This window comes from Miscanthus floridulus, chromosome 1 (assembly GCF_019320115.1).
Source record: "Miscanthus floridulus cultivar M001 chromosome 1, ASM1932011v1, whole genome shotgun sequence".
Classification (NCBI taxonomy): Eukaryota; Viridiplantae; Streptophyta; class Magnoliopsida; order Poales; family Poaceae; genus Miscanthus; species Miscanthus floridulus.
The window spans coordinates 197,287,436-197,299,090 of record NC_089580.1 but is presented as its reverse complement, the minus strand read 5'-3'; the positions used below and the strand labels follow the sequence as shown (position 1 = coordinate 197,299,090).

At 50.4% G+C, this 11,655-nt stretch overlaps 1 protein-coding gene across 1 annotated transcript; it reads right to left on the bottom strand.

Moving 5' to 3' along the window:
• Positions 1 to 2,150: 2,150 nt before the first annotated feature.
• Positions 2,151 to 2,621, bottom strand: LOC136469738 (uncharacterized). Its single transcript, XM_066467815.1, has one exon. It carries the CDS (start codon positions 2,619 to 2,621, stop codon positions 2,151 to 2,153), a length of 471 nt encoding a protein of 156 aa, XP_066323912.1.
• Between the last annotated feature and the right edge of the window lie 9,034 nt (positions 2,622 to 11,655).

Sequence of the window (11,655 nt, the reverse complement as noted above, 5' to 3'; positions counted from 1 at the left end):
CGGCCTTTGAACCTCGGTCGGTTGGATTCCCGAGTCAGGGTTGGGCGGCTCGACCCCCGAGCCCCATTGGGCTTAGTAGGGGTCGACCGAGTTTTATGCATCACCCCATCTGTGGTTTTCACAACCGAAGGGGTTGAGCTAACGACACTTGCCTCGATGGCTCGAGTGTCACGCTCGGTGAGCTCACTAACGTGCATGTCTAAGTGGAATCCTGGTCCGTCGTTCATGATGGGGTCGACATAGCCCTTATGTGGTATTCCACTGCTCCTTAACCCACCTCCCGGTAGATGGCCGAGTCATTTCAAAGACCAACTCAGGTGGTCCACTGGCCTCCCCTCGATGGAGATTCTGTGGGCTTGGCTCGAGGTTAGGATCGAACAAGAAGGTCAAGATGACCCTGTCTGCTTCTGAGTGGGTCGGGCAAAGGACGCGGGGGCTCATCTACGTTTTCTCCCCTACCTCTGTTTGACGCGAGGCAACCTTGAGCCCTTCGTAGGCTGGCCTTCAAACCGCGGTCGGTCACCACTCATATCGAATGAGACGACTATCACTTTGTGACGCGACGCGAAGCGTTGTGATGCAATAATTGCATATGTGATGCTTGGATGTATGAGAATGGATGAATGACTACTCATGCACCGGAAAAGTAAAGTGGGGGTTGGTAAAATTACCTCGATGGCTCGAGTGACGGATTCAAAGAGCTCTTACGGGATATGTTTGAGTGGAATCTAGGTCCATCGTTCATGATGGAGTCAACATAACCCGCATGGGGCATCCTGCTGCTCCTTACCCATCTCTCGATAGCGGCCCAAGCCGTCCGATCGACTTGGGTGACCTGTTGTCCTCTCCTCGATGGAGATTTTGCCAGTGGTCCCCTCCAAACCCTTCTTGGGAAGGCGGAGGCTAAAGATCGGGGTGCAAGCAACAAACTCTGATCAGACTGGTGAGAAAAAAACGTCATAGCCGCTTGGACGTAAGTTTCTTGCGGTCCGACCAATTTTACTCAGCGTTTGTTTCCACAAACCTTGCCTATACATTTTTTAACGTGATAAAGGGTTGGGCATAGAGAATATCTACCAAATAGACATACTCTTACCAGCCCCCGAGTGAGGCCCGATCCCTTATCGTTGCTGGGGTCAGGCGTCACTTAAAGATCGAGGGGTCGATAGCAAAACTAATAAGAGAAAACGTGCATAAATTAAGGGTGACCTATCTCTCGGCAATGGCCCGAGACGTTCGGTCAACTTGGGTGACTGACTGGCATAGGACTTACCTTGATGTCTCAAGTGACGGATTTGAGGAGCTCTTATTGGATACGTTCGAATGGAATCCGGGTCTGTGGTTCATGACGGAGTCAACATAACCCGCATGGGGCATTCTGTTGCTCCTTACCCGTCTCTCGGCAGTGGCCCGAGCCATCCGATTGACTTGGGTGACCCACTGGCACAGGTCTTTCCTGCGGAGATAGAGGATGAGATCACCCCCCAAGAAATTAGTTACGCAGATAAGCAAGGCGGCAAACTCATAATGAGTGAACAAGCTCTTAGATTTCATTATGGCCAAACATATTTTTAGCCCTTCTCCCCTTTTTGTATAAAAAAGGTTAGTGTGTTCTGACCCTTTTCATTGTTAAGGCCATAAAGCTCAGGGTGCGGGTAAACAAACTCTGATCACGCTGGTGAATAAAAACGCCATAGCCGCTGGGGCATAGGTTTCTTGCAGTTTAGCCAGTTTTACTCATCATTCATTTCCACAACCCTTGCTTATAGATCTTAATGTGAGAGAGGGTCAGGCACAGAGAACGTTTGCCAGGTGGATATACTCTTAAATGCGTTCTGACTCTTTCCATAGTTAAGGCCTAAGAAGCTGGGGGTGCGGAAAAAAACTTTGATCACGCTGGTGAGCAAAAACACCATAGCCACTGGGGCATAGGTTTCTTGTAGTCCGACCAGTTTTACTCAGTGTTTGTTTCCACGACCTTCGCTTCTAGGTCTTAACGTGAGAAAGAGTTAGGCATAGAGAATGTCTACCAGATAAATATGCTCTTATCAGCCCCCGAGTGAGGCCCGACCCCCTGCCATTGCTGGGGTCATGTGTCACTAAAGATGGGGGGTTGGTAGTGAAACTAATAAGATAAAGCATGCATAAAATTAAGGGTAAAAGCGATGTAGTTGTTCGATGTTGTAGGCGTTGACGAAGACTTCACCGTCAATGGTCTTGAGCTTGTAGGTGCCTAGTGGGAGCACCTCCACGACAACGTATGATCCCTCACTCAGTGGAGAGAGCTTGTGGTGGTTCTTGTTGCTCTTGACGAGGTGGAGCACCAGGTCCCCGATGTTGAAGGCCCGACCCTGCACTTGACGGCTATGGTACTGGCGCAACACTTGTTGGTACTTGGCCAAGTGGAGGAGGGCAACGTCGCGTGCTTCATCTAGCTGGTCCATGGCATCCTCAAGGGATGCCTTGGCTCCCTGTTCGTCGTATGCCCTGACCCTTGGTGCTCTATAGTTGAGGTTAGTTGGGAGGATAGCTTTAGAACCATAGACCATGAAGAGTGGCATGTAGCCGGTGGCCCAGCTAGGGGTCGTCCTCAGACTCCTAAGTACCATGGGAAGCTCCATGACCCATTGTCCACCAAACTTGTTCAACCGGTCAAAGATCCTAGGCTTGAGGCCTTGTAGGACCATGACGTTCGTGGGCTCGACCTGCCTGTTTATGTGGGGGTGCGCCACGGCGGCCTAATCGATGCGGATGTGGTATTCATCATAGAATCAGAGGAACCTCTTCCTAATGAACTACATGCCGTTGTCTGTGATAATGGAGTTTAGGACTCCAAAGCGATGGACGATGTCAAGGAAGAACAACATGGCTTGTTCGGACTTGATCGCAGAGATCGGTCGAGCCTCTATCCACTTTGTAAACTTGTCTATGGTGACAAGCAAGTGCGTATAGCCCTCAAGCGCCCTCTTGAGAGGTCTGACCAGATCGAACCCCTAGACCATGAACGTCCACGTGATGGGGATCGTTTGGAGTGCTTGGGGCAGTAGGTGGGTCTACCGAGCATAGTATTGACACCCTTCGTAGGTGCACACAATCTGTTTAGCATCGGCTACTACGGTCGGCCAGTAGAAGCCTTGTCGGAACCCATTTCTGACTAGGGTTCTAGGCATGGCATGGTGAACGTAGACCCCACCATGGATATCGTTCAGCAACTGCTTTCCTTGTTTGATGGGGATACAGCGCTGTAGGATCCCAGTGTGGCTTCTCTTGTAGAGCTCGCCATCAATAATGACAAATGACTTGGCGTGACACGTGAGCCGCCGAGCCTCTATTTTATCCATTGGCAGCGCCTCATGGAGGAGGTAGCCGAGGTAAGGCATCCTCCAATCACCTAGAGGGCCAGGCTCTGTCACTAGATCCTCGTCAAGCTCCATGACTTCAAGGTCAGATGGAGCCAATGGCAGGTTAGCCTCTGAGCCAAGAGTAGGCGGCCCATCATTGGCTTGTTCTAGCTCCTCGTAGCAGACCGAGGGCTCATACCGATCGCTGGCGAAGACACCTATTGGCACCGAGTCTCGACCAAATGCCGTTTTTGCCAGCGCATCGGCCGCCTCGTTGAGACACCTCAGAATGTGATTGAGCTCGAGACCGTTGAACTTGTCCTCTAGCTGGTGGACTTCTTAGTAATATGCAGCCATCTTGGCATTGTGGTAGCTTGATTCCTTCATGACTTGGTCAATGACTAGCCGAGAGTAACCCTGAGTGTCGAGCCATCGGATACCCAACTCGATGGCGATGCGTAGGCCGTTGATAAGCGCCTCATACTCAGCCACATTGTTGGAGTTGGGGAAATGGATGCGAACCATGTACCTCATGCGTACCTCGAGGGGCGAAATAAAGACCAGCCCCTGCCAATGCCTCTCTTCATCAGCGATCTATCGAAGTACATCGTCCAGTACTCTTGGTCGATGACTGCTGGTAGCATTTGGACCTCGGTCCACTCTGTGACAAAATCAGCCATCACTTAGGACTTGATGGCTATCCGAGGGTCATATGAAATGCCTTGGCCCATCAGCTTGAGTGCCCACTTCATGATTCTTCCTGTGGCATCCTGATTTTAGATGACTTCACCGAGAGGGAAGGACGTCACGACCATCACTGAATGTGACTCGAAGTAGTGACGCAACTTCCTCTTGGCGATAAGGACAACATACAGGAGTTTCTAGATTTGGGGGTAGCGAGTCTTAGAATCGGAAAAGACCTTGTAATGAAGTACATGGGACGCTGTACTTTGAGGGTGTGTCCCTCTTCTTCTCGCTCTACCACTAGGGTAGCATTGACCACTTGCGTGGTGACTATGATGTAGAGTAGAAGCGGTACCCCGTTGGTTAGAGGGACCAGGATTGAGGCCTTCATCAGAAGTCGCTTGACCATGTCAAGTGCTTTCTAGGCCTCAGGTGTCCATTCGAAATGGTCAGCCTTCTTCAGGATCCGATAGAGGGGGAGACCTCATTCGCCGAGGCATGAGATAAAGCGGCTGAGCGTGGTGAGGCACCCTATAACTTGCTATACCCCCTTTATGTTCTGAATTGGGCCCATCCTTGTGATGGATGAGATCTTCTCTGGGTTGGCTTCGATGCCATGCTCGAAGATGATAAAACCCAGCAGCATACCCCTTGGGACCCTAAAAACACACTTCTTGGGGTTGAGCTTAATGCTGTTTGCTCAAAGTTTCATGAAGGTCTGTTCTAGGTCAGCTATGACCTGGTTAGCCCATTTGGACTTGACCATGATGTTATCCATGTAGGCCTCAACGGTTCACCCGATGAGGTCCTCAAAACACTTGAGCATACAATGCTGGTACATACCCCCCGCATTTTTTAGACCGAACAGCATTATGATGTAGCAGAACGATCCAAATGGGGTGATGAAAGATGTTGTGAGTTGGTCGGAGTACGCATCAAGGAAGCAAAGGGTTTCACACCCTAAGGTCGAGTCGACTACTTGGTCTATGTGTGGCAAAGGAAACAGATCCTTTGGACACGCTTTGTTGAGACCCATGTAGTCAACACATATTCTCCATTTCCCACTCTTTTTTCATACTAGAATGGGATTGGCTTACCACTTGGGGTGGTATACTTCCTTGATGAACCCGATCGTCAAAAGCTTCGCAATCTCCTCGCCGATGGCCCTATGCTTCTCCTCATCGAAGGGACGCAGGCGCTGCTTCACTGGCTTAGAGCCTAGCCTGATCTTTAAGTCGTGCTCGGTGACTTCTCTCAGAATGCCTGGCATGTTCAAGGGTCTCCACGCAAAGATGTCTCTGTTGGCGTAGAGAAAGTCAACGCGCTGGGGTCTATGAGGACCTCCTTGGCGCCCTCTACAAGCTCAAAAGACCTGGTCGACCACTTGGGGTTAGGTGCTTCTTCGATGACCTCCTCCCTAATAGCCGCAAGCTCTTTGGAGACGATAATTGCCGTGGCGTGTTCGCTGCACTCGACCACACACTCATAGGTGTGTTGGAAGGAGGTGCCGATGGTGATGACCCTATGTGGACTTGACATCTTTAGCTTTAGATAGGTGTAGTTGGGGACAACCATGAACTTTGCATAACATGGATGTCCTAGGATGGCATGGTAGGTTCCATAGAACCCGACCACCTTGAAGGTAAGGGTCTCCGACCTATAATTGGTCGAATCCCCAAAGGTGATGGGCAAGTCGATCTGCCCAAGTGGCGTGGCCTGCTTTCCTGGCAAGACACCATGGAAAGGCACCCTGGTCAGTCAGATACGCACTCAGTCGATGCCCATGGCATCGAGCATTTCAGCATACATGATGTTGAGGACGCTGCTCCATCCATCAGCACCTTGGTGAGCCGCTTCGTGCCGGTGATCGGGTCGACCACGAGCGGATATCTTCCTAGCTGCGAGACGATTTCTAGGTGGTCAGTCCGATCAAAGGTTATGGTGGACTCTGACCATTGGAGGAAGGTAGGTGTGGCCGGCTCGGCCGTATAGACTTCGCGGTGCACGAGCTTCTGTCAGCGCTTGGAGTCGTAGGCCGTTGACTCTCCAAAGATCATGAGGTAGCCATCTAGCGTCGAAAAGCCACCGTCTTTCCCCTTGGCATCGTCTATGGCTGGCTAGAGTCCCCCCTATGCTCCCGATTGTTGGAGCCTCCGGTCAAGAACCGCTTCATGAGGACACACTCCTTACATAGGTGCTTGATGGGGAAAGCATGGTTCGTACATGGTCCTTTGAGCAGCTTTTCGAAGTGGTCCGGGGTGCCCTCAGCAGGCTTCTGACCCTCCCTTGCGATCAGCGATGGCTAGAAGTGAGCCCTCATGCCACTGCTTGTTCTTCTTCTTGCTAGGACAGTTAGAGACGCCTTCATTGGTGTCCTCGTCCCACTTCGCCTTGCCTTTGAGGCAGTCAAAAATCACCCTAACTGGCTCCTTGCCCGAGCATGGCTGGTGGTGATGTCAAGGAGCTCCTTGGTGGTTCATGGGCCCTTATGTCCTAGCTTATGAACTAGGGACTCACAGGTGGTCCTAGATAGGAAGGCTCCTATGACATCAGCATCGGCGACATTGGGTAGCTCGTTGCACTGTCGAAGGAAGCGCCAGATATACCCATGAAGAATTTCCAGGACACACGTATGTGCCCTAGAAGTTTCCCATGAAGATCTCTTTCTGGTCCGCCCAACTTTGGATTCTATTGGGCGGAAGGTGTTCCAACCACGTTCGTGTCGAATTGGCCAGAAACAATGGAAGGTTGTGGATAATGAAATTGTCATTATCTGCTCCACTGGCATGGCAAGCGAGCTGATAATCCTTGAGCCACAGTCCATGGTTCATTTCCCTGGAGTATTTTGGGATGTTGGTCAGTGGTCGGAACCACGGTGGAAAGACGACGTTGAGGATGTGTCGACCAAAGGCCTGAGGTCCTGGCAAGTCAGGGCTCAGGCTTTGGTCCTCACTGCTGTCGTAGCATCTACCACCATGAGGGTGGTAGCCGCTACTTGCTCCCTTCCTCACATCACCATGCGTACGTCTACGGGCATCGAGGGTGTCACGTGCGTCACGGTGAAGGCCGAGACGCTCATGCACCAGGACTACGGTGCGCGGCCTGCCGCCTTGCTATGTCTGGTGGACTGACACGTCCATGTTGGGTCACTTTGAGGGCGCGCGCTGGCTGGCATAGAGCTTGTGTCGTTGGGACAATAAGCTCTCGGCTTGTTGTGCCGCCGCACACTCGAGTAGCGTGCGAATGTCGCGATGGGCCCGATGATCCTCGGGCGTCGTGGGCCCCGGAAGCCCCTGAAGCAAGGCCGTTGTGGCGGCGATGTTCTGGCTTGCCCGGGTGAAGTGTGGGAGGGCTTCATCATCCTCAATGATCCTCCAGTTCACATCATGAGCCATGATGTGTGCACGCCCTCCGTCTCCGTGGTGCTCGATCTCTCGTTCGAGCTTCGCACGTTCCTGCTCGAGCTAGAGTCATGCTTCCTCGAGCTCTTGGTGTTGGGCCTTCAGCTGCTCTACCCATAGGTGAGGTGGGGCCCCTGCATCTCTCTTGACCTCATCATTGAAGTCGTTCATTGGGGTAGCCTCTCCCTCATGGATGCTTTCGACGTGTCCCTCAGGGGTACCTACCATGAAACATTCATGAGAGGGTTAATGGCTCCCCCTGCTAGAGTCAGAGCTGGAGGGTGACTTTGATTCTCCTATGTGGAGGTCGTGGAAAGATTCCATGACATATTTGGTCATCTCCATGAACTCATCGTTCGTAGGGGATGGGGGAGTGCGTTGCGCCACAAGGTGGCCAACAGTCTCTATGGTGTTGTGCAGACCAGACGGGAGCATCATCAGGGTGCTCCATACGTGGTATTCTAGGGAGAGCGGCTCTCCTCTAGCAAGCTGGGTCATGACATTGGTGAACGAGAAGGTCCTCCTAGGAGGGTCGGGGTCCTAGGAAGGTGCCGAGTTGGCACTCTAGCCTCCCGTAATCGAAGCCGAGGAGCTGGTCGCTCCTGGGGGTGCAGGCCTCCAGTGCATGTAGCTGCAGCTCCTCAAGCACCTCGGTGATCTCATCGAGGCCAGCAGAGTGGAGAGGTTGGATAGTGGCGGGAGCCTGCGCTAACTCTCCCTCCATTGTGATGATGAAGTCATGGTTCCCGAAGTGCACGTGCACACCCAGGACACAGCTGACACCATGACTAGCCATCCAAGGCCTAGTGTGGACATTGAGATGCATAAAAGGCCCCTACTTGGCGCGTCAACTGTCGATGTTCTCAGACCACCGATGAGTAAATTTGTATTTGCGCGTCTGGCTCAGATGGTGTGCTCAGAGGACACAAGGATTTATACTGGTTCGGGTGGAATGTCCCTACATCTAGTTTGCTACTGCTTATGTTACCAGCACTTGGTTTATAGTAGGGGTTACAAACAGGCGATAGAGGGAAAGGATCCCAAGTCTGGTGGACGGAGCAAACAGGTGCTGAGAGCTTGATCGCTGCTCAGCCGTGTGTTCGTGTTGTGCTCTTATGTTTTTATCTCGTGGTTCGGTTTTATGCGGTTTTGGATCGATTGGGTCCCCCCGGTCCCCATCATGGGGCGCCCTGCTTTCCCATTTATAGGCCAAGGAAAAACATGGGTTACAGTGGAGGAAAAGGAGAACCAGAGAGAGGAAGGCTTCCAGGATCGTCGTGTCCTCCTTCTCCGTCATGCGGGTCTGCTGATGCTGTAGATGTCAATAGGGATGGCTCCACATCATGGCCTTGTTCATCACTTGTGCCATGCACATGCATCATCTGCCGGTCATGGCATCCCATTCCGTCCCGACGAGCGTCGTGGTGAACTGACGTGCCTGTCAGCATTCGTACGAGGGTTAGGCAGAACAGCACCGGCATGCCCAATGCTGTTCTTGATGTGAATCCTCAGGTATGTCCCATCATGGCCTCAGGTTACATCAGGGCATGCCGGTCTCTTTCTTGGTGTCAGAGTTTTGACCCAGGCCCATACGCTTGGACCTAGAGTGGTTGGCGGTGGTATGGGTCCCCATCAGGCAAGACGGAGCCCGCACCTAAGGGGTCAGGTGAGACGAAGCGCAAACCCAAGGGTCAGGCGAGACAGAGCCCATGGCCTCGAGGTCAGGCGAGGCAGAGCTTATGGCCTTGGGGTTAGGTGAGGCGGGGGCCCCGACCTAGAGGTCGGGCAAGGTGGAGCCCGCACACCTGGGGGTCGGTTGGAGTTGTAGTCACGCTCTTGACTGCTCAGATGAATCAATGCTAATGACCATTAGCTCTTCCTCTTTGGATACCCTAGTATTGGTCCCCGACACTTCTCCAGAGTGTGTTCATAAGTTCACACGCCCCCTGCAACCATAAACAAGTGCACTCAAGTAGACATAAGCGCAAGCACAATAAATATAAACAATATGAACAAATATGAGGCTAACCAAGTGAGACACGAGGATTTGTTTCCTGGAGTTCAGATCCCCTCTAGATCCTACCTCTCCATTGTGGGAGCCGAGCGATCCACAAAGGTCTATTATAGTCGAGTTTCTTTTAACCACTTTCCACACTTCCACTGAGCGGTCTTTTTTTCTTTTTCAGAGGCAAGATCAACCCTCATAAACTTACATAGTAGCCCACAAACTTGGGTGCTTACCGGTGACACAACTCCACGAGTAGCACAAACGCAAATAATTGAATTTCTTGAATTTTCTCTAATGTTCAATGTGTTTGATAGCTCACACAAAGTCTCTCAAGCTCTCTAATGCCACTAAGGCTTCTCACAAAGCAAGGTGCACTTCCCAAACTTAGGATTATTTCACTTCTCTGGTCACTTTCACCCACAAAGAGAGGTTTGGGAGTAGTCAAGGACTTTTGGTCGTGGTGTATGAACGGGGAGCAATGACACCAGCCAAAGGAGGAGAGGGAGAGGTATTTATGGAGCCCACTCACAAACTGGCCATTAGGGCCTAGATGGTTCTGCTACAGGGACCAAGATAAAAGCTCTCTCTCTCTCTCATTCACTCTTTGTCTCTCAGTCTCAACTTCCTCACATGGGTTAACTTGAGCACTTTCACTTGTCTTAAACTCAGTGATGCATCCCTCTTAATTATTGAGTAGAGACTCAAGAATGAAGGATAGCATCCTTTAAACTACCACTTGAGCCTCCTTCAAACCTTTGCTTGCCACAATGATCATGCATACTCGAGGTACTTCGTCACTTCACACTCTAAGCATGTCAACCTTGAGCTTGAGACTTGAACCAATTCAACCTTGGCTCGGGTCAGGCTTGGCATGGCCTGACAATATAGGCGGGTCATGCCTGGGATGCTACTCTAGCATGGCATGCCAGTGCGGCCATGCACGATTACTAGTCCGCCTGATACGGCCCGCTAACTTCTAGTATATAACTATTGAGTCCTGACTCCTCAAACCCTACCTTCTGGCCACATCACCATGTCCTCCTAGGCACCTAGCGCCCGCCATGTCGCGATTTGTCTCCCCTCGACCAAATCCCGTGTTGCCTCTCCCATGCCCCTCCTCGCCTTTCATGATCATGCATCGCCTTTCCCGTGTCACTCGATGCATGTAGCCTATGTAGGGGCATTCCTTCTCTCTCAGTTCCTCTTCTTAGCAACGGCCACCGAGTGGTGGCCTCCTCTCCAATTTTCACAAGGGTGGCACGACGGTTTCTCTGATCCGCGCATGAGTAGGAGTAGGAGTAGTGCACGCCCATGGCGGTGGCGCAAAAGGCTTGGGCGGCCTCAGGCATAGGGGGCCGTTGTGCCGACGAGCAGCCCCAACATGGTCCAAGCCATACAGGACCGTGCCTATACCATAGATGCAGCCCGTGGACGGGTACAACATGGCCAGTTGAGTCAGCTATTGTAACACCCGTGTTTTTGCATCATATTAAAAACCTCTAAAGATTTGGACTTTTTAAAATTTACATCCAACTAAAACCTGATTAGTTTATTTTCTACAAAACCATTTTCAAAAGAAAATATTTTTCAAAACCCTTGCGCCAAAATTTGCCATATACATTTAGGTTAGAATGTTGGAATTGCTTGAGTGCTTGTATGTTTGAATGCTTGCTTGATTGCTTGTGTGTATGCTTGCCTTCTGGAATTTATTTGCGGCACCAAAATAACTTCCCTTAATTACCAATTGCATTCTTGAATTATTTAAAACATGTTCTTCATATTAAAGAGGTAGATAGTACATCATAGATATAAGCAATATTTTATTCTCCAGGAATTATAGTAGCCATCATATTAATAAATAAATTATAGGTTTAATTTTCCTTTCCGTTATTCCCTTCTAAATTTACATTTAGCCATTTATATTAGAAAACCTAGAAATAGGAAATCATTACTTTTAATCATAGTCATAAGAGAATATATAATAATTAGGAATGCATATGAATACTAGTATTACAAACTTTATTTAGAAATACATCATATAAACCATACTTTGTTTCCTTCTTATAATTAGCTAGGAACTATTCAGGTCATACGTATAAGTATATACATGCATTTTTACATCATCTATTATTATCAAAAGATATAAAAATTGGAAATTATCTACTGTGTACTCCCTTCCCTCCCGTGCTGCCGCTCAGCCCAGCATGGCCGCAGCCCCTCT